This window comes from Hoplias malabaricus, chromosome 10, assembly GCF_029633855.1.
Source record: "Hoplias malabaricus isolate fHopMal1 chromosome 10, fHopMal1.hap1, whole genome shotgun sequence".
Taxonomy (NCBI): domain Eukaryota; kingdom Metazoa; phylum Chordata; class Actinopteri; order Characiformes; family Erythrinidae; genus Hoplias; species Hoplias malabaricus.
The window spans coordinates 9,289,806-9,313,658 of record NC_089809.1 but is presented as its reverse complement, the minus strand read 5'-3'; the positions used below and the strand labels follow the sequence as shown (position 1 = coordinate 9,313,658).

Here is a 23,853-nt window from a genome sequence, read left to right as displayed (position 1 = left end):
ATATTTTCACCAGAACTAATAGGAATAATCTGTTTACATGATTTCCATGTAATATAAAAAAAATCTATTTACAAAATACAATCAAGGCTGTTGCTTTTTTTCATTTAACTAACTGTTCAAGAGAATTAATTTTATGATTCATGTTTAATGCGCGTGTTACATAATATCCTACATTTATGGAAATATTAACGGCAAAAATCCTTACACATGTTAAAATAATAAATAATTCATACATTTTGTTTGCCTTCTTTCGGGGGTGGGGTAAATGTTACTGGTTATTCCTGTAAACAAGAATATCAGCTCACTTTTAAGGTAACGTTAACGTACAAGGCTCAGCAGGCTTCCGCATTAAAGCTTGATCTGATTCCCCCCCTTCATTCTCTCTGGCTGGGGGTCCTGGTGTGAGTTAGTGCCGAAGACTTAAGGAGTTGCTGTATAGCTATTTAAATTCTAAAGGTATGGTCGAAGAAACGAACTTTTGGACTTAATTATCTGTTCAGGGGTTTAACGTAGAGAATTCAGGCTGTCAATAATAACCGTCAAATGCTGGAAGACAGTTAAACTTATCTAACGTTACTCCGCTAAAACCGTTTTGCCTCTTACATTTTTCTTCCAACAGGTTTAAAGTTTTCGTTCCAGACTGAACATCGTAGGCTACAGTAACTGGTAAGTTTTCATTCATTTTGTGCAGGTTCGTATTGTTTGAACCCGTTTTTACTTCATGCGTAAAAACAAGCTGCATAATTTTCCTCAATACTTGACTGGATCTTTCGAATTTTCCGCTCCACCTTAAACGGAGCAGCAGTTACTTAGAAAGCTTCTGCACCATTTAAGGTGGAAAGAAAAACAAGAAATAAGAAGTCAATTTTAGCCGTATTGTTTCAGTTTTTACGTTAACTTACTTTTCTTGTGCCTTGAAAAATTAGTAAAGACGTTTAACAAGCAACCGTTATAGTTTGTGAGGTAATTAAGTCTTTCTAACACTATCATACAGTTTGGACAAGTTTGGCTACCCTATGGTCAAATTACATGTTTTGCTGCTGTTGTTGTTCTAAACTCCACCTAAGGTTAAATATGGCCCAGCTTCTGATGTAAAAAGAAAACCGTCATTATCAAATGTGGCATAACTTTTGCGACTGCCATATTTTGTGCTTCAGGTTCCCCCCCGATATGTTAAACTGTGCTAATTAACACCAAATGCAAAAACCTCTAAACCATATTGTGACCATTTTGCGTGCCTAACGAGAGACACCCAGAAAGAAGGAATAAATTGGACCCAGTTGTTAACACCAGAAATATTTTAAAAGTACTCTTTGGTGTATGAACTTTTTTCCTCATAAATCTGACACATGGAATGAAACTGAGGAATTTCATATTATTTTTAATCTTCAAATGTAGTAAATGTTTAACAACCTAAGCAAACAAAAAAAAAACTAAGTACAATACTTCACCATATCAGTTTATGTCCAAAGAAACCGTGTTGCTATGATAAAAATGGTGGCAGATTAGAAAGTTACTTAGAACAGTAATATACATGATTACGTCTTTTCAAAAACAAACATGAATGGAAGAAACATTAAACGTAAAGATTAAAAACATGAAATATGCCGTAAATGTTCAATTTAAAAATAGAATGGATGTCTGACTATTAAACACTCATTGAACTCTTTTGTGGTCCATTGCTCATTTAGAATACTGCATGTTATGTTGAAGTGTGCAGTGTTAATTTAACTCTGTAATATACTGTAAATAGATTTTAATGATATGTTTTGCACACACTGCTCATAAGTACACACACCTATTCAATGCTTGACTCCTTCACATTTGCTCTTTTAGATTACTCTTTTAGCTTTTCCTTCTCGCTTATTTATTTATTTACTTACTATCTTATTTACTGACTGTTTTTTCCCCACTATTTCCATAATTAAATGTCTAAATGTCTCTTGATATTGTGTAAATGTACTTGTCTGGTCAAAGTAGTATGTAAGGTATATGTTTAGTTTATGTTTAGTTACACAACAAAATTATTGAATGTGTAACATGGAGAAATAAAGTGATTCTGAATGTGACTGCAGTATTCAGAATCCGATACACACATGATATATAAATATACAAAAAGTTAAAAGAACTAAGAACCAAGCATAAATAGTAAATGTTGCTTAATAGACAGTTTATTCCAGTATAACACAAGGCTGCTTGAGGACAGCATTTATCATTAAGCAATTTCTTATAACAATCATATGGTATCATATAAATCATATGATAATGAACTTAACATTGCTAGAGACATGAATCATATATTTAGAATGAGAAATTAAATACAAAATGACTTTTCTGAGGTATGTATTTGTCTAGTGTATTATATATTTCATACACAATATGATCTATGCCAGAAAGAGTTGTAAAAACATTCAGAAGTGACCAACAAGAATTTGGTCATTAGTCTATTCAGACTCTTTTTTTTTTCTTAATATTTTTATTGTCACTCTATATATGAAAATGTGTGTTACCCTGAGGCAAGGTCGTGTAACAGAGTTTAAAAACTTTTTGGGAGTGTTATTGACTAATTTCATATCCGGTAGACTAGAGCTGATATCAGTAATGAAAGAAGCAGAAAATCTGGTTGTGGCGACACACTACTTCAGGTTTATATTGGGTGCTGGGACAGAAGCTGTGTTGTTGTTGGCTGTGAAAGAATGTGGGAAATGTAACTGGTCTGGTATATAATGGCTGTTCCCTCAAGCCCCTTTGGAGTCCCTCCAGACTCTGTGGAGCGACTCAGTTACGTCTGTAACCCACTGACCAAATGTTGTCAGTGCAGGAAGCCAACACTCCCTCTGCCTAGTACCCCTCCATTCCAGAGGTGCCGGTGCTGGAAATAGATACCTCTCGCCTTTCTTAGCTGAGGGGGTCAGGAACATGCTGGGGGTTATAGAAGTGAACTTTCTAAAACTGGTTAACACTGACTGATGTCTGCACAGGTCAGCTTTAAATAAAACACCAAAGTTATACCTTCATACTGTGATGTGCTGACCTACAGTCTGCAGCGTTATCCAGATATGCCAACAATTGAATTTACCTTATCATCTCTCTATATGTGCAGGGCTCCAGTCAAAAAAAGTCTGTCAGTGACTGTCAGTTTTTGTTACATCAAACCGGTTTCTCTCCCTCTTACAGGAGCGTCCTTGGTTCCTACTGGTGTGTCCATATAGATGATTTTTAGACACTTTAGGAATGTTTTCTATCATTGCTTTGAGGTCAGGTACCAGTGGTGTATGATTAGTGGTGGATCACAAAAGCAACTCTAACTCAAACAAACTGAACTGGATGGAGCTCCCTCACTCCAGAGATCAGTTACACAGTCCAAAGCTAGAGGTTTTATGCACCCCTAGCCAATGTTTGTCATTGGACTTTGGAACAGTTTCACATGCTCATGCTAAGATCAGACTGTCCCTTTCTGTTGGTGTGTGTTTTTTGTTTAGCTTATACAAGCTGTGTATGGACTGTTGAATATGTTACTATCCAATGGGTGGATCTTGAAGTGGCTGAATGCACTAATTAAAATCAGTGTCAGCAAATGCTTAATAGAAAGTTAAATTCTGTGATGTTTTTCGTACATTTTAGCTTATATAATAATGTGACGTAATTTGAGGTATTGATTGACTTCTTGATTGATTGATTAAGTGTGTAATCATGCAGATGCAGTTAATCATGCACGGTGCTAACTGGTGGCTCATAAGCTAAAGTAGCTGACAAGTAATGGAAACTAATCTGCAACCAGTTCCAATAGAAATTCTGAAATAAATATTCAGATTCTTCCTCATAGCAAATATAGTTAGATTCTTTGATTTTGATTTTAATTTTGATCAAACTGTTCCTTTGAAATGAAGTTTTCAGCTAAATTATTTTGCGTAATATTATTTGAGCAAATGTCTTACAATATGAGGAACCTGAAGTGAGTGTGTGAAATTCAGCAGAATGTCAAGACTGCCCCAGCAGAGCTCAAAGGAGTGTTTTTCTCACACACACCTTCATTACTCCTTTTTTTCTAGGCAAGATGGAGCTGTCTTTAGCAGCATTGCTCTGTTCGTCATTCTTAGTTCCAGCATTGGGTGAGTCATTATTTTCTTCATTCTGCTTATCATAGGGTTACTGCTACTCCTGTACAGTTCACCCATTTTATAGGGAAGACAATCTGTATTCATAGGCAAGAGTTTTAACCCATGTCAGATTTCATGTTTTGTTGATTCAACAAACCCTTTAAAAAGGTATCAAACAATACATTTCTGTATCTGGCAGATTTTCTTATGCTGAGTATAAATTGTAAAATTGTAATGCTGTAATGGATGTAAGTGGTGAATGGTTTCTCCTTCCACCAAATGTAGTCAATCACACAAGGCAAAGCTTGCTTATTTTTATAGCACATTTCATACACAAATTCAAAGATATTTATCCCAATGTGCTTTCTATAAATAATTGTAAAAAAAAAACATGTACAAAAACCGATGTATGCCATATTGAAGTAATAAACAAATCCTCTACATTGTCAAAACATTTTGAGAAAACATTTCTAAAATGTAAGCTTAAAAAGTGTTTTTGTACTAAGAATAAATCATGCATATGTGCATATATATATCAATTCATTTCTGACATGACTACGCTGCCCCTTGCTAAATTAAAAATGTTAGCTTATGTGTGTTTGTTCGGTTTAAACATCATTGCAAACCTGTACTGTATGTCCACTCAGTTTTCTATTGTCTCTCCAAACTTAAGGTTGGTAGAAGGGGGTTGGTCTCCCTCTACACTTTTGAAAAGACTTTATACTGTATATTGGAAAACTTCTGGGAAGATAGATGGCACTTAGCCATTATAATCGTGATCAAGTACGGAAGTAGAACAATTAGCTTTTACTTGGTTGTAAATTCAGTTTAACTGCACCACACCACAGTGCCTTGAGGCTTTTATACCCTTCTGGATTGCACATGAAGTGCACATTCTCTACAAAAACACCAATTCTGTTTTGTTTTTAATTTAACATTTTGACAAAAATGAAAGACTGAAAATGTGGTCTGTGCAAAACCTACTTTTTTGCCCTGTAAATAAATGGCTACAGTGTCATCATTTTAAAAAAGAGCTGAAGAGCCCAGCAAAACTATTACATTTTTAAACAAAAGAGAAATCCACAAAACTGTACTAAGCCAGTACTTAGCCAGCTAATGTAAGCTGAGGAATGTGAGGAATGTCTATCAGGAATCTCCCTCAGTTCTGTGCCTGTTGGACATGCTTGATTTTTGGGCTTAAGTTGAGATATCCTGTTTGTGGGATAGCCTCCTGATGTCAATCAGACAAAGACCACATAAAGCTGATGTTCATAATTTTAGTCAAAAAACACTACATTGAATTTTCTCTCATAGAAATCTGTAGATTGTAAATCTTCACCAAACTTTGTTGTTTGGAAGTGTTGCACTGCCAGTGATGATTTTCCCCAGTGCTACATTTCAAAACTTAACCTGTGCATAGGAAGGCAGCCTTAACAGCAGCGTATTCCTGGCCCATGTGTGTGTGTATGTGTATATGTGCAGGGTCAGCTTTTGGCAGGGAAATGACAGGTAAGTGTCCGGAGACTTAGACGTGGCACGTTCGCTCATGTGCTTTCAGGTTTTTCGGCTGATTGTGGGCGAGCTTTGTTTGGCATTGTTTGTTTGCGCTGTGGTTCCATTCTATGAATACTATTAGTAAGCTTTATCAATGACTGAAAACACCGTTAATAAAACTCTGTGTATATATACCCCTGCACCACAAATATGTATATATACCTCTGCACCCTAAATAACGCCACAAATATGACGCCATATAAACATGATCGTCCTTCTGTCTTCTACATTCTAAGTTACTTTTTGGATATGACTTCTCAGTGGTTTCATCTCTCTCTCTCTCTCTCTCTCTCTCTCTCTCTCTCTCTCTCTCTCTGCCAACAGTGTATTTGTGGGAACATGAAGTTCTCTCTAGTTGAGGTTTACTAACAGACTTTTCTGATTGAGAGACCGCCCTAAAGCTCCCCTAATCAAAGCCAGCATATGCTTTATGATTATAAACATAACTGGATTGACCCTTTTACAGGTTATAGGAATTTTAAGAAGTCTTTATGAACAATGAACAAAAGAATCATTCGTGACTCACACTGCAACCTTGTGACACTGGGTGTGTGTGTGTGTATGCGCGTCTGTGCGTTTGTATGCATCAACATGTTGCTGTCTCAGTGGATTTCTGAGAAGGGCTTGACCTTTGCAGCATGCTTATTTTAGGGCTCCTGCTCAGTGTACATACAGACAAACCAAAATATTTACAAACCTTATTGCCAGAAATGTTGAATTTTAAAAAAATGTACACAATAAAAATTAGAATGTGTGTTTAGCTGATCTTGAATCTTTGCTTAACTGACAAATGCACAAAGAAAGATTTCCAGTGTGTTTAATGCAACGTATAAGCTTTTTCAGTATTGTTTTAGACATTTTGCATGTTTTCAGGTTTTTGGTTCACACAATATCCATCGTACAGCTTTCTTAATTTCTTAATTTCATCTGTGGTCCAGACTTAGCTGAATGAAATACCTTGATTGAAAAATTTGGGACACTATTTGGCCAAAAACTGGAGGAATGGTTTAAATGTAAAATAAAATATGCATTCTGTGTTGACAACTCTATAAAATGGCATTTCAGTTGCATTCTGTCACCCAGGATTTTTATGTGAATTTTCCCTTTCACCTTGCACTTCCTAAATTCCCTATTCATATTTTTTTTATCCAACCTTAATTAGTGAATGAGTTATGTTTGAGTGTTGATCATGAGAATGTAACTAGTGCACCATTTAATGTGAAATGAAATATTTAACAAAAAGTGGCAAATCCAAGACATGGGAGATTTACAGGGACTTGTAAAATGATGCAGTAATGAGTCTGGATATCAATATATTGAAAAGATGTTCCTTGTAAATTTACACATTTCTCTTTAAGCATTTATGTCATGGGTATATTTTTAAACCTTAAAACCAAAAATCTTTTGAAAGTCTGCTTCAATATCCATAACACTATCTATTGTTCTATGGCACTGTTCAAAAAGGACACCCTTATTTATAAGAGTGTAGAATTGTGCCCATGTCCGTGCCCAGCCTCTTGCGTACACAAAAGTTCTTTTTAAATGGTGGAGAATCTGATCTAGCACTTTTCTGTTATTCTTGAGCCAGAGGGTGAGGTGGGGTGTAAATGTCTGCTGGTCTTACAAACATACCATTCATGAGTTTTTTTGACTAAAACACACTAGAATGAATGGTGCGTACAAAAAAAGCCTGGTGTTTTCTCTATGTGCCCTGTGAGCTTATGTCTTTTTAGTGTGAACTATTTATTAGGGGAACCTAAATTAATTATTCTCATGTATTGCTCCGAAGAGCCCTAATTGAATTCCTGCCTTGCGCCCAATGATTCCAGGTAGGCTCTGGACCCACCACGACCCTGAACTGGATAAGGGGTTATAGATAATGAATGTATTTAAGCAAAAAAAAAATTATTTTGGCTTAGATCTAGGGTTAGGGTTAGATTTATCTGTACTAATGAGGTTAGAGATTCCAGTTTTATTTTGCCCTCTGATATTATGAGTCCTTTAAATCATTTATATAGTAATAAATGGAGCATAACTGCATTGCAAGAATATGTGTACATAGTAATGAGTGTGCTTGTTTTTTGGGCATGAGAATGTCATGTTATGTAATACTCAGATACACAGCACAGGAATACAGAGTCCAAGTACAGGAATCTGATTACAGCAATGTTTTGGCTTCTTTGTCCAATCCTCATAACTTTTAAGTTGATTTAATAGTTGTTTATTAAGAGACATAGAGTGTTCTTACAATCCAGTAAGAATTCTCGGCTTTTTTTTTTTTCTTTTGGTAAACATGTCTTCTCTGTTGTTTCTCTCTAGCTTCTACAACAGATGAAGTCCAAGGTAAGTCCTTTTGACATCATGTTTATTTATATTGGCTCAATTCAGCAGCAGCTCGGAAGCAATTGAAAGTTTGTTTAAAGGACAGGTCATTGTTAGCTCTATTTGATATAAAGCAGAGCGTGTCAGATTTGTTTGAGAGGGCTTTGAGCCACAGCAGGTGAAGGAAAATGTTGGTCACTTTGTAGCGAACGTGTTATCCTCTTACAGTGCATTCCATTAGGCCCAACGCTGTCAGGGGCACTGCAGAATATGTGAAAGCTCCTGAACACAAGGCCTGCTTAACCAAAGCATTGTAGTAATTGTAGAGAAATAATTTGCTAAAAACAATATGTCTCTAAATGTGGCCAGTTAACAAAAATATATTGAGTGAGCTCTTTTAGTTAGGCTAGAGAGATACTTGCTGCTCACTACTCATTCACATACGCATGATGGCTGCCTCACTTATCCTGCGTCTGTCTGGTACATCGGATTTACACATCCTCAGAAATGAATGGTATGCCTATGCAAGATGCAGTACTCACAAAAACAGTAGAGGCATAACACATTTGCCATTTAAAAAAAACAATTGCTGAGGTTCCTTAAAGGAGCAGTCAGTCACTTTTTTATAACTAAAACATAAAAAAATTATATGTTTATGTACACACACACTCTGATACTTCCAGAATATTATTGCTGTGTCCAAAATGGCTCCCTATTCACTATACAGTGCATTATTATAGGGGACTGAATTCTGAATGGTAGTGAAGGATGGGTATCCACTTTTCACTAGTGTCAGGTAGTTTACATGGATTGTACACTACCTTTTGCGGTGCATTGTGAGATTGTTTGAGTCCGCTGAAAATTGTTCACACTCCGAAAATGTCAGAATCCCAAAATAGTGCACTAAATAATGAGTATGGAACAGTTTTGGACACATCATATGCATCAGTATAACGGCTGTTGCATAAAGTTAAGTAAAAACATTGGAGAAGATCTTTAGATTCTTGAAAGCAACACTATGTAACGTATGGTATTTTTGCTCCTGTGCTCCCCCTACAGTTGCAGAATGTAAATAACTTTTATAGCACGACAGGGAAAATGAAGAGGAGAAAGCAGGTGAAAGAGGGGGAAAAGAGGAATGAGAGAGAAAGGAGCAAATTGAGAAAAGGAGAGTGAGAAGAAATGAGTTATCCATCCCCACATCCCCATCTCCCAGAAAACTCAACACATGTATAGTGGCTTGCAAAAGTATTCATACCCTTTGAACTTTTTCACATTTTGTCACCTTACAGCCACAAACATAAATGTATTTTTATTGAGATTTTAAGTTATAGACCAACACAAAGTAGCACACAATTGTAAAGTAGAAAGAAAATGATACTTGATAAATATTTCCAATTTTTAATCAAATACAAATCTGAAAAGTGTGATGTGCAAAAGTATTCAGCCCCCTTTACTCTGATACCCCTAAATAAAATCCAGTGCAATCAATCGCCTTCAAAAGTCACCTAAACCTTCCTCCTGTGTTAGCTTTCTGTTAGCATCTCTTATATTAATGGGTCGGTTTTGAACCATGTCTTAAATAAGCCATAAGATGCCCTAAAAACAATTAATTATCAACCAATTTGGTTTTTTTTTACCTCTTGTTTACCTCGTTAGGCTTCCTTATCCATGAAACAATTGGTTTTCATTTTTCATTGTTGCAGACTGTAAACTGGAGTACACTCTACAAAACACAAACTCTAAACTGACTTGGCCTTACATGTCTGGACATGTCTTTTTTTCCTTATTTTGTGAAACAGACAAAGATAGAAGCCCCTAACTAGAGCTCAAGTGGCTGTAGGTGTGTAGTGTGTTTATGATTCCAGATTTGGCACTTGTTTTTGTTTTCTGATTTAAAATTATACCTGGGTCAAAATTGACCCTAACAACAGAAAAGCCATAATTTTAACAAGCATTTTATTATTTAGTAAAACTATTTTTTTTTTTTTATTATTGTTTAAACAAGTTCCTGACAAAGTCCATGTCACGAGATGGTATGTAAGGGAGGTCAAGGAGCAATGAACAGGGAGGAGGTAATCGCAAGAGACTTTTAATTAACACAAAAAGGGAACTAAACAGAGAGACAAGGGATCTAGACAAAGACTACTAAACTCACTTAGCAAGACTAATTTAACTCATAGAACAAAAACAATACAAAGATCTTGAAACAAAAACAAAGAACACTAAACAAGGCTAGACACTAAACAGAAACTAAACACAAAAGGACTAATACTAAACAAGACTAAAAACAGAAAGTAAACAAGAACAAAACAGAACAGGCTAAACACTTAACAGATGATTAACACAAAACAGAGGCTAAACTATAAACAACAAGGCTAAACACAAAGGCTAGGACATTATACACAAGGGCTAAATACAAGAGCTAAACACTGAACACTGGGCTAAACACTAAACAAGAACAGATCTAAAGGGGCAAGACACTAAACCATAAGATAAACATTAAACAAGAAGGCTAAACTTCTTGTCAACATAACACCAAAACTTAGCATCTTAGAATCTTACACACAGCCATGAACCATAAACATACATGCAATCACACTGTCCCACAACCAGGAAACACTGACATGGACTATAAAAAGACTACACAAACAAGAAACACCTGGGACAGATAACGAGGGGACAGGAACACAAAGGAGGCACAAAAGGGAGGAGCAAATGCGGAGACAAATGAGACGGACAGCAGGAACACACTAGACCGGGCTATACATGACAGTCCAATAGTCTTGATGCAGTAAACAAATTTATGGAGTACTTGAATGCATTTAAAACCTACAAACGTGTCAGTCCTCTAACACAAGAGGAAGGTTAATTAATTAAGAGTCCATCTGTGTGTAATTTAGTCTGAGTGTAAATACACCAGTCCTGTGAAGGCCCCAGTGGTTTGTTAGAGAACACTAGTGAACCAACGGCATCATGAAGACCAAGGAACTCATCAGACAGGTCAGAGATAAAGTTGTGGAGAAGTATAAAGCAGGGTTAGGTTATAAAAACATATCCCAAGGAGCACTGTTCAATTTATCATCCAAAAATGGAAAAAGTATTCTACAACTGCAAACCTATCAAGACATGGCCATCCACCCAAACTGACAGATCGAGCAAGGAGAGCACTGGTCAGAGAAGCAGCCAAGAGGCCCATGGTCACTCTACAAATCTGGCCTTTAAGGAAGAGTGGCAAGAATAAAATCATTGTTGAAAGAAAGACACAAAAAGTGCTGTTTGCAGTTTGCCACAAGCCATGTAGGGGACACAGCAAACATGTGGAAGAAGGGGCTCTGGTCAGAACTTTTTGGCCTAAATGCAAAGCGCAATGTTTGGCTGAAAAGTAATACTGCTCATCACCCTGAACACACCATCCCCAGTGTGAAATATGGTGGTGGCAGCATCATGCTGTGGGGATGCTATTCTTCAGCAGGGACAGGGAAGCTGTTCAGAGTTGATGGGAAGACGGATGGAGCCAAATACAAAGCAATCCTGGAACCTGTTGGAGGCTGCAAAAGACTTGAGACTGGGAAACAGATTCACCTTCCAACAAGACAATGATCCTAAACACACAGCCAAAGGAATGGTTTAGATCAAAGAATATTCATGTGTTAGAATGCCCAATCATTCCTGATTATTCCTTACCTAAATCCCATTGAGCATCTGGGGCAAGACATGAAAATTGCTGTTTACAGATGCTCTCCATCCAATCTGGCTGAGCTCAAGCTATTTTGCAAAGAAGAATGGGCAAAAATCTCAATCTCTAGATGCGCAAAGCTGGTAGAGGCATACCCCAAAAGACTTGCAGCTGTGATTGCAATGAAAGGTGGCTCTATAAAGTATTGATAACACTTTTGCATGTGCTAGTTTTTGTTGGTCTATCATTTAAAATCTCAATAGAATACACTTAAGTTTGTGGCTGTAAGGTGACAAAATGTGAAAAGGTTCAAGGGGGATGAATACTTTTGCAAGCCATTGTATTTGTTGATGGGTGAAGGGATACTGAGCCAGCATAGACAACATTGGACTCAAAAGAAGTTCACTGTGCCTAAGCAACTCACCTAAAGAATGCATGGCTAATTGCATGTTAGAATATCACGATATTGACCTTTTTAAACTTTATGACGATATTATTGCAAATGATACTGTATGGCACAGCCCTATCATGCACTGCATTTGCTGCACATGCAAAACCAATGAGTACAATTCAGTCCAGTACTTACTCTGTCCAGTCTGTTGCTAGGTCACACTCTTTGCCTGAATCTCAAATCTTAATCTTAATCCCCTTTCTTTTGCACAGTGTAGGTCATAAAATAACATTTTCTGAGCTATATAGTGTAATTTGACTACATGTTGTATGCCAAATTCATCTATAATCTGTCTTCCTGTCAAACGTGTACACTGCCTAGGTGTAGTTGTCTTAATTTTATTATCTGTAAAGTGCACTATTTAGAGAGAGTGACACTATTTGGGATGAAGCTTCTTTTTTCTCTTCCTCGATTCCTAAGTAGTTGTTGGTGCTTGTGTTACATCTACAATTGTGTTGTGAAGTTTTACGCACTTATAGTGAGATCCCAGGAGTTGCAATGACTGAGGTTCTGTTCTTTGCGTAACTGGTTAGTGGAGAATCACAATTATTTTGAAGCTGCAATTTAAGGGGAAAAAATGCTACATGGTGTTGCTTTAATTATTGGTCAGTATCACATAATATAAACAATATTGGAAGCTGTGTCTTCGATTTCTGTAATAAATACACTTTAATAAACCTTTTTTCTAGGTACACTGCCAAACTAAAGAAGGCATTGTCTGACAATTAGAAGGAGAAGTTGTGTAATTGTGTAAATTAAGAGTTTTTTGTTTTGTTTTTTGCTGAACTATAAGTGACTTTGGACACATCTAAATTACTTATCCAAAATATTACACCTCATCAGGAGGGATTTTTTATACATCATTAAATAGTCTTAAAAATCTATATTTATTTGTGTTGGTACAGGCATTGTGGAGAAAATCAGCTTGTTTTAGTTGCCATGTGAATGTGTTACAGGGTCACAAAGTTTAGTCTTTTTTTTTTTTTTTTAATTCATTTTTCTTTCCCACCAGAGCACGACAGCCAATTTCATTATGGTAAGTGGGGTATATTTAATAAATTACATCCTATTTAGGTGATGTTAAAGTCTAGAGTTTTGATGGACATGTTTTGAGTTTTCCATGTTTTGATGGACAGGCAAAATGACTGGAGTGTGGGAAAGGGGACACCACAAAATTTTAGCAGATTTTCCAGAGTATTGTTATTATTTGTATTGGTATTAATGTTAATCACGTGCTGGTTTTAAGCATGACTGATGAACTTGATGGATTACTGTGATCCAGGGCCATGATAAACATTGTTTTGGGAAATGCAGTGCTTATGTGGAGGTTTATGGTGAAGAACCATTCTCAGGAAACATCTGGGGAGGTCAGTGAGGGTTTGTGTTTTTCCTCTGTTTTCCTGTAGTAGATGGAAAGCACTCACCCCAAGGGCCATGCTACTGTACAGCCTGTGAAAGAAATCCAGTCTCCATCTGTACCTTTGTCAGCTTAGTATTTTTAGTCTTTTTTTTTTTTTTTTTTTTTTTTTTTTTTTACATAAATATGTGGAATTTATTGGGTTTTCAAATGTATGCTTTTTCAGTTGGTTTTCATATTGCAAGGCAGCTGGCCATTATTGCTCGAGCTGTGTAAATTACATACATTTCCATTTGTGGCATTTGGCAAGCCCTTTTACACAACTTAAAATTCTATTCATGTAGGTCAGTGTAGTGCTGTACTTGTGTAATTTCAGATTTTCCTATGTCATTGCAATCTAGTTTCTCCACAGCATGTGTCCATTGAAAAAGAATTAAATCACCAAAGAATACAACAAAAATAAAATATATCGCACACTACCGACATACCTATGTGCATACATACCTATATGTATATTTACGAGACATTCATACTTGTTATTATTAAGATTTTTGCATGCCTCCTCACATGATCTCCCCTGCGTTTCATTAACCCTTTAAAGTCTAAAGTTGTTGTTATTGCCATTTTGCTATACTTTGTATTTACTTTGAATTTTTTGAATTATTAAAATATTTGTATCAATAGGCACTTATTTGCTTGCTTAGGGTAAATTTATTAATAATTAATATAAATGTTTGCACACTGCTTTTGGTATCTCTGACAATAACCAGGGCTTCAAAAGGTTAAGCTTTGTAATTAAAGTGTCATATCTGCTTGAATATTATAAGCTCAGTTTTCCTGTTCACATTTGTTTACATTTTGGCTCAGAAATGATACATTTACAGAAGGATGGAAAAACAAAAATGACAAAATACATAGAGGGATAGTAGATATATATTATTTTAATTAAACCCTGGAGAGGAGTGTTGTAAAGGTAAGTTGCTGGTACATATATATTGATGATTGTTTTTGAGGCCTGTTTTTCAGCAAGTAAAACAGGAAGAAGATTTACCAGACAGTTGTTGCTCACTAGAAATTATAATCTGTAAAAAGAGATGATAGAGATGATAATGATGATGAACAAATTTCAAAAAGCTACCCCTCGTTTAATGACACTTTTTTTGTAGATTTTCTAAATTATAATAAGAGAACACACGTTATTTTTCACATGTTCTGAAATTAATATTAAACAAACAATTGCCCAGTGCTTCAATTGCCCTTCTGTAACTCAGCTGATAAACTGAAATGGTGTAGTTTGTTAGTTTGGCTATTGTAAAGTGCACCATTTATGTACACAAATGTTCAGTTGGGCGCACACAGGTTGTTTAATATCAGTAGAAAGCATGACCAACTTTGGAATGCCATTAGATTACTTGCACATGAACACAATGTCATCTTGCTCAGTGCCAAACATTGGCTAGAGGGGTATAAATAATTGGGCTGTGCAGCAGTGGTACTGTGTTCTCTCTAGAGAGAGAGATGTTGGAAAGTATTACTTTGACCTCCTTCTTTTTTCAGAGAACATTGTTTATTGCTCCACAGCTCAGTGACCAGTTAAATGGGTTTATGCCACAGAAGTAGTAATACAAAATCAGTACCAACTGACTTCTTGTGGCTGAATCCCTTAAAAAACTCACAGAAATGTTTGTGTTTGGTGTAAAGTATTTCTAAGTATTTTATTTCATACAAAAAGTGTCATGAGCAGGGATGCCCAATATTTGCAGCATACAAATGCAATTTGCTCATGTATAATGCTGATTGCTTTAAAAAGCTTAATTTCTCAAGAGATTAGAATTTAAAAATGTAATAAGTTGTTTTTTGGGTCACTGTACAACCACAAAACAGTAGTATAAACCTTACCTGAGCAATATAACTATCAGTATTAAAATACAATAAGACCCTAACCCTGACTCTCAATAAGTACATACTTATTGTATTTTCCTGTGGCTTTATTGATGCACTCTTCTGTCTGCTCCTTTCAGACTATGAGTCTGTGCGGATTGGGGGTTTGATCTTTGCAGCAGTGCTCTTCCTAATGGGGATTTTTATTGTCATCAGTGAGTATTTGTTTCTTTTTTTGTTTTGGTGTAAAATATGCATAGATAATCCTTGTTTTAACATAACATTCTGCTCCAGTGCATTTGAATAGCTGATGTCTTACATCACAGAAGATCCAGGTCAGTTAGTTGGCTCGCTCTACCTCAAGCATGCCAAAATTCTGTTAGGACCTTGTTTTTCACTTGCTTTTAAGCCTTTGCTTTCTAAAAGCAACAAGCACATAACTACAGTTCTGTGCAAAAGTTAGAGACCACACCTTTGATTATTTAGTTTCCAAATGACTGTTGCAGATGTAAAGTAAATGTAAAGTAGGCCCTGTAAACACTCAACACAGCCCAAATAAATCGCTTAAAAAGCCCTGTTTGTCTGTAAGTATGTATATTGGCTCATCTGCATTAAGGTCCTTGTATGAATGAACCCTAAAACAGCTTAACACGCTAAACAGTCCACTTACAGTCCATTCAGCTTCATACATGAAGATTGTACGTGTCATATACCGTATATATATTACAGTATAAATATCAGGTATAATTATATCTAAAGTTGAATGATACAAAGTCCTGACAACATTCATAAAATATACTACTAGTTTCTAGTGTCCATTTCCATTGTGTCCAGTACCAAATAAAAAATTTGGGTGTTGTATTTTTTGAGGTAGATGTAGTAGTGTTGCCATCATACAGCTCCAGGGTCCTTGTGTTTGAGATCGAACCCCACATTGGGTCCCAGTCTTTGAGGCATTTTGTGTGTTTTTTTCCTGTGTCTCTATGGATTTCCTTCAGCTGCTCAGGTTCCCTCCAACAATCCAAATGTTGGTAGGTTAATTGGCTTGTAAAAGTGTCCATAGTTGTGAGTTTGTGAGTGGCTGTGATGGACTGCCACTTTGTTCAGGGTGTGTTCCTGCCTTGTGACTGGTGATACTGGTTATGAGGCTTGCCTTTAAGCCGTGCTGAAGCTTTAAACAAGATCTTGTAAAGGCTTTGGAATAGCTGCACTGTAACACGCATATGTTTTGCAATCCTTCACCCCTTATGACATCCAAAACCATAGCCCCCAGTTTGAGACCCTTGCCCCACTTATCTTCAATGAGGCTTGGCAGTCAGTCAAACCCTGAAACCCACACCAGCATAAGTTAATCATGCTCAGCAAGCAGAGTCAATGAACAGACCCGATGACCCAGTCCAAGGTTAATAACGTTAAAGAGATAATGCAAATCCATGCATTGATTGGTGAAAATCAGCCATTTAAACTCAAGCATTTCAAACAGTCATCTGTTAATTCTAGGCGGGAAAGTTAATAGCTGATGTTTAGATTTTGGAATTTGTTGTGATTTTGCAGTACTTTGTAATTCGTATAAAATTAAAAGATTTGTTTACCTGTCCAGAGACCACTGAACGAGAGAGAAATATGTAAATTAAAGTATGCAATCAGTTGACTTCTCGCCCCCCAAAAACATTCTTAAATAGCCAATACTGACAGCTATTGGCCTAGTTAAAGGAGCACTACGTAATATTTTAACCGTCAAAGATTCAAAGTCATTCTGGTTCTTGACCTGTAATAGGGAGAACAGAGTGTGTTGTTGCTACTCCAGGCTCAGCAATGCAGAACCTGCACTATGTAACTTTTGTAGGAAGGTAGGAAATCATACCCTGATGAACAACAATTTCCACTAGCTTTGATAATTTGTGTCCTCGATTCCCAAATGATTAAACAATATAGTTAAAAGTTATGGGTAATGTAAAACCACAATTTAGAGTGGCTGCAATCATTCAGGCATTTATTTTGTTTGTAACCACTTTTCCAATTCAGGGTCGTTGTGGGTCCGAAGCCTACCCAGTATCAATGGGCGCAAGGCACACCCTGGAGGGTGTGCCGGTCCTTTGAAGGGCTGGTTGCAATCATCACATTTCAAATTTACTTATATTGTCATTGTCCAAAGAAAAAAATCTTTTTTGTATCTCAGTTTTATTTTCAGGGTATTTTCTTATAAAATTACTATTTTGGAGATAAATGCTTTGGACACAAAATCCTATCCTGCTCTTACTTCTTTTAAACATTTTACTTTATATAACTAACAGTTTGTTGTTGTTGTTGTTGTCATTACAGATGTACATTTTTGAATACTATATTTTAAGTGGTCCTCTGTTAATAGACTACTCACAAGAAAGAAAGAGAAACAGTTTTTCACATCCCATGTTACACTTTTCATACATAACCCAGATGCAGGATGGCTCTGTGTGCTTGAAAGCTTAGTCAGTGGGACTTTGTGTTTAATTACAGTTCTATTAGAGCAGTATCTAAAAAGGAATATTGTATTAAATACTGAATATATTTATTTCTGCTTGGATTTGTATATCACAAGTTTTATAACCTCTCTCTCTCTCTCTCTCTCTCTCTCTCTCTCTCTCTCAGGCCAGAAGTGTCGCTGCAGAGGAGGCAAGGCCTCAAAGTGAGTTAAGGAGAAAAACCAGCTTGATTTACTGCTTCTTCTCACTGTGGATATGCTACAAAGCAGTGAATGTTTAGCAAAGCTATTTTAAAGAATGGCATTGTGCCTGACCCTAGCTAGGCTGAAACTGACTTGCCTGTTATAATTCTATTTCTTTACTTAAGGCCAGTGAGACTTGACCAAGAAGCAGCTAGAGGTAAAAATCTTTTTATGTGTAACCATTAAGTTTAGTTTCACACTCATTCATTGTTTTTAAAAGCCCTTTCTTGCCAAGTAAAAAAAAAAACCCCACAAATGTTACGCTGGTAGCAATATTTCAAATACTGTTGCTTAGTGTCTCAAAACAACTACTTTAATTAAAATTTTCGAAAAATAATGGCTTTTTTATTTTGACTTTTTTTCTATTCGCTTACTTTTCTCAAAGGTGGCTTTAGCCTTTTGTGTTCAGATCACTTTGGACCATTTATGTTGGTGCGTTCATCATTATAAGCTTTGACATTAACGGTGTACATGCAAAAACCTCACAAACCCTCTTTATTACCTTGGTGTCATATTTTAATTCTCTCTCGCATTTGAATATCTTGCCAGCTCAGTTTTGAAGACTGCCTTGAGCCACAACCATAATATTTCCAGACTCCACCCTGTATGTTTAGCAGAAATGGTGCAGGAATGCTGGTTCATGCCTTTATCCGCTTCCATCTAGATTACTGTACTGCCTACATTTTGTTTTTCTTTTTAAACTCCTCATTAAATTACATTATGTTCAAAACAGCAGAAAAGAATCCCCACTCACACTAAACACTGCCCATATGACACCAATTCTTCATAAACTGCACTGGATTCTGGCATATCCTTTCATACGCCAATAATACAGCATATCCAATAATACACATTACTCCTCATATCCTTCAATGCTATATATTTGCCCCTTAATATGTTACTGAATGCTTTCATCCCTACACTTCATCTCATACACTAAACTCTTCTGGTACTGGCTGCTTAAAGTTCTACATTTCAGATTGGCCTCAGTTGGTGGTAGGGTGTATAGCATAACCACTCCAAAACTCTGGAATGTTCTGTTACAGCTGTTTTGCTTAGTACTTTTCCTTTTTTTATTCTTCATTATTACCATGAGTGGTGTTTTTTTTTAATGGAATGTAAATTGAAATTGATAGTGAAGAAGAAGCTGTATAAATAAAGTATTATTGTTAGGTGTACAAATACATTTTAAAAAGCATTTTTGTGTAATGTATAATTACCTTCAACTCCTTTATAATTTTATGGTAACTGTAGCGTGTTATTAAAAATATGACTTAAAATTGTAATTTTATTTTAAAAACCTTTAAGTAGTATTTTGCTACATTAACAATCCCTAACATGGAAATCGCTATCTTTTAAATTGTCTAAACCAAAACTCATCACATAATTTTGGATACAGTATTATCCCCTACCCCCAAAAAAATTGATGCAGGCTCTTGCAGTGCTTTCTAACAAATGCAGTGACAAATACAATTCTTTTCACTTGCAATTTTCAAACTGCTTAAATTTTAGGTCATTTTTTTGATACTACACAACAGTTATCATAAAATGACAAAAGGGAGCATGTTTGAATTTTGAATTACAAATACACATTAAACAAAACATTCGTAAACATAATATTGCCTAATAAAACCTTTTATAATTATTATTATTATTCAACTAATGATGGAATGCTGTAATTTGCAGATAGTCTAGATAGACATTTTATATTTATTGTTCTACAATACTATGGTTACAAAAATGTATAACAATGAGATTATTGCTTGGCTCATAATATACTACATTTGCAGGTAGAAATTAGGAGAACAGACAAGTGGGTGAGTATCTGAGGATTTACCATATAATATGCATTAAATATTCTCTGATGAACTGTTCAAGTTTTAGCAGCAAAATCCCCAGCGAACTGAATGAATTGTTTGTGTTGTGGTTAGTGTTCACACAATCCTGCTTAATAAAGTGTACACAAAATACATACTATGTTAATTTCTTATACAAAACAAAAGTAATAATAAAAACATTATAATTTGGTCCGTGTAACATTTATCCATTTAATTTCCTGATCATTTGAGGCTAAATTAAAATATAGAAAATTGGGTTTTAATAAAACTTTTTTTTTTTATTTGGTATACTAAGAAAAAAATTGTATTTTTTTGTTTGTTTGTTTTTCCAATTTTCTAATTCCATTTCTGTTCCTCCAAATCAGAATTTCAGAAAAATGAAAAAAAAAAAAAAACTTCTTTACTCCATTTTCTCATTTTCACCTTTACTGCGCCTTGTAATGGAAGTGATAGGATTGTACCATCAGAGCATGGGAGACCAACCTGCTGTAACTCTCTGGACGTTAACCACAGACTGGTCACTGAACAGCGAATAATGTCTTCGTACTCAAGGGTCAACATGAAACACAGACACTCAGAGCAGCAGTGTCAGCTTTTACACAGTGCACATAATAGGGTACACACATGGTGACAACTGGATGGTTTAATAGCTGGAACACTGAATTTCATTGAGGTTATGGGGTTTACACTCGTTTAAGGGTTATATCACTTATTTTTCGAGCAGTAAGGTTTGATTTTGTGATTAAAACACAGTAAATAGTAGTTAAAGATTAGAGTCCAGTTTTCTGTGCTTTGCACAAGAAGCACTGCTATGCAGTGAAGCCGCACAATAAAGCCTGAAGTGTAGACGGTATGACTGTTTTTCGTGATGTGTGGATGGTTTGACCGCAGTGACTGAGTAAATGCTGACACTGCTTCTCCGTGTCGCTGTATAAAATTGGCCTTTAACAAGTATGAAGACGTTATCTGCTTTTCAGTAGGTGGTTTACGCTCAGAGAGAATGTTTTCCCCCACTGTTCCAGTTCAGGGTCGCGGTGGGTCCAGAGCCTACCTGGAATCATTGGGCGCAAGGCAGAAATACACCCTGGAGAGGGCGCGAGTCCTTCACAAGGCAACACACACACTCACACATTCACTCACACACACAGACTTACAAGAAGCAGTAAATGGGAAAATGAGAAAATGGAATAAAGAGTCTGATTCTGAATAAAGAATTCTGATTTTGAGGAACAGAAATGATTAATTAGAAAATTGAGGAAAACAAAGAAAAACCCATTATGTTCTTAATTTACCAAATGGAAAACCAATATCCTATATTTGTGTTTAGCCTCAAATGATCAGAAAATTGAACTGATAAACATTACACGGACCTAATTGAACTCAAATGTACATTTACAAAATGTTTGTAGACATCCATTTTAATGATTACATTTGACAGCTTTTAAGGTGCTCCTCCTGTTGACGTATAAGTCTTACCCATTAATTAAATAATATTACATGAGAGGGATTTTTAAAGGGGAGCGCTACAGTATCCGTGACTAAAGTGGTATTCGTTATGTGATACTGCTTAAATCATTTTCATAAAGATAAACAAATGGTCACTGAGCATTTTGCTGTACTCAGTTTTGAGCTATATACTGGGAAACGTTTGATTTTGTGGAGTCATGTAATTTGTCTGATTTATTTTTTAAAGCACCGGAGGGTGAATCCAACTCTGGCCCCTCATAATCAGCAGCAGGATGACGGAGGACAATGAAGAATCTGCTTCTTTTTTTGAGAATTTTACACTTGTTTGCCTGTCTTTCTCACCTTTGGTCGATACACTTTCTTCTCTTGAACGCCTGATAGATGTGTGCAAATTGCATATTTTGTGCAATATTTGAAAGCCCATGGTCAGTTAAGCATTTGTGAATGTGGACATATCCTCTCAAACATAAATATGGAGTCTAAATATAGTTTTTACTTATAGTTCCTATTTATTTGCTAAATGGAATATTGAAGATTTACTTTATTAATCCCCCTGGGGATTTAGAACTGTGTAGTGATCACTTGTAAACACACTAGTGAGCAGTGTTAAGACACACACATTAAGGTCAATGAGCGCGCACACACACCTACACATCTGGTGCAGCAGGCTACCAGCCATAGCGGCCTGGCAGCCTTGCTCAAAGGCATTTCAGCCATGGTGGAGTTTTCCTGCTGGTCCCTAGGGTCAGACCATCGAAGAAGGCTGTGTCAGAGCCAAGTCTGCATTACCCGCATCTCTCTCTGGTCTGCCCTCTAGTGGACGTCTCTAGTTACAAGCGTAGCACAAAGGCAAGTATGTGAACACTTACCTTGACTCAGATAGTTGTGTATGTGAACGTATGGCCAAACATCAAGTGTATCTCTCCACTAAGTTTGTTCTCTGTAGAGGAATTTTTCACTTATTTTCACAATCCATTTAACACAATATGACGTTTGACCAGGGCAGTGTAAAACAAAGCAGAATTCCTCAGTTGACCAGATAACCTGCACAAAATTTGACTTTGGGATTAAGTTTTATGGCTAACTGAGGAATCCTGCTTTGTGGGTCATCACCTAGTGGCACCTAAACATTTTCACACAACATTGTTTTGCAGAAACGTCTGCATATGGCATAGGTGATCAGTAGCTTGGTTGTTTTGTAGCAGCTAATGGTAAACGACTCCGTATTTACATTTCTGTAGCACGTAGAATGTTCAGGCAGCATTTGCTTTTAAAATGTAGAATTGTATACATTTTGTATAAATGTATTTTCATCCATTTGTAAGACAGTGATACATAATTAAGCTTTAAACATTACATTTAGAAACACGACTGACTGGCTGTTCTTTTATGTTGGATTTTTTTTAATCAAATAAAGTTCTTTAGATGAAACGTGCAGTAATTTAATTTGTGTGTTTTATGATGTTATTACTGTGTGTTTTTATATACGTTTGTGTGTGGTCCATTTGTTGCTCTGCATACTTTATTTGCCTCTTTTCATGCGGTTCTTCAATGGTCAGGACCAACACAGAGCAGGTATGCGGCTCATCCTCAGTGCTGCAGTGACAGTAGCGGTATTAACATGGAAAGGCATCGGCATCTTACGTTCGCGTGACACTGGCACATGCCAGTAACATCGGCACCTTACGTACGAGTGACAGTGGCATCTATTTTTTTTTTTTTTGGTGACAGGGGCATGTGCCAATGGCATCTATTTTTTTTTTTTTTTTGGTGACAGGGGCATGTGCCAATGGCATCTATTTTTTTTTTTTTTTGGTGACAGTGGCATGTGCCAATGGCATCTATTTTTTTTTTTTTTTTGGTGACAGGGGCATGTGCCAATGGCATCTATTTTTTTTTTTTTTTGGTGACAGTGGCATGTGCCAATGGCATCTATTTTTTTTTTTTTTTTTGGTGACAGTGGCATATGCCTTTGTTTTGCGCAAATGCCGATGACATTGACATCCGTTTTATGACACTGACATATACTCCACTTCATTGTTGAACATCTGCCAGTAGACTAAGTTTAGCTAGCATTTGGATGTTTAAACTAGCTATATATTTAACTAGCGCACGTATGCTACTAGCATGTAAACGGACCAAACATGTGACATGCTACAAACATAGCATCCCTTATTCGCACACAGTCCACTGTCACTGTGTTCATGGACAATTGAACTAAAAGTTCTTCACAGTTAGGGGTATACGACGCTCTTCAAAACCACCACTTTTAAGACGACGACATACCACAATGCTGCCGTGCGATAACATGAGAGGCAGTAATATATAAATGTGTGTGTGTGTGTGTATGTATATGTGTGTGTGTGTGTATAGAGTGAAAATCTAATATGACAGTGTATTAAATGAAACATTACTTTTTAAAATTTTCTAATTTAAATTGAGGTAGCAACCCTGCTAGGCCTAATCAGAAAATTGAACACTGGCATCATCTAGGGGCCAA

At 36.3% G+C, this 23,853-nt stretch overlaps 1 protein-coding gene across 1 annotated transcript; it reads left to right on the top strand.

Annotated features, from left to right (window-relative positions):
* The first annotated feature begins 304 nt into the window (after positions 1–304).
* fxyd6l (FXYD domain containing ion transport regulator 6 like) lies at positions 305–22,796 on the top strand. Its single transcript, XM_066683381.1, has 10 exons — positions 305–456; positions 620–666; positions 4,053–4,112; positions 7,974–7,997; positions 13,119–13,142; positions 15,485–15,559; positions 17,973–18,009; positions 18,174–18,205; positions 19,839–19,865; positions 21,580–22,796. Exons 3-9 carry the CDS (start codon positions 4,058–4,060, stop codon positions 19,847–19,849), a joined length of 258 nt encoding a protein of 85 aa, XP_066539478.1. The 5' UTR covers positions 305–456; positions 620–666; positions 4,053–4,057; the 3' UTR covers positions 19,850–19,865; positions 21,580–22,796.
* Positions 22,797–23,853: the final 1,057 nt, after the last annotated feature.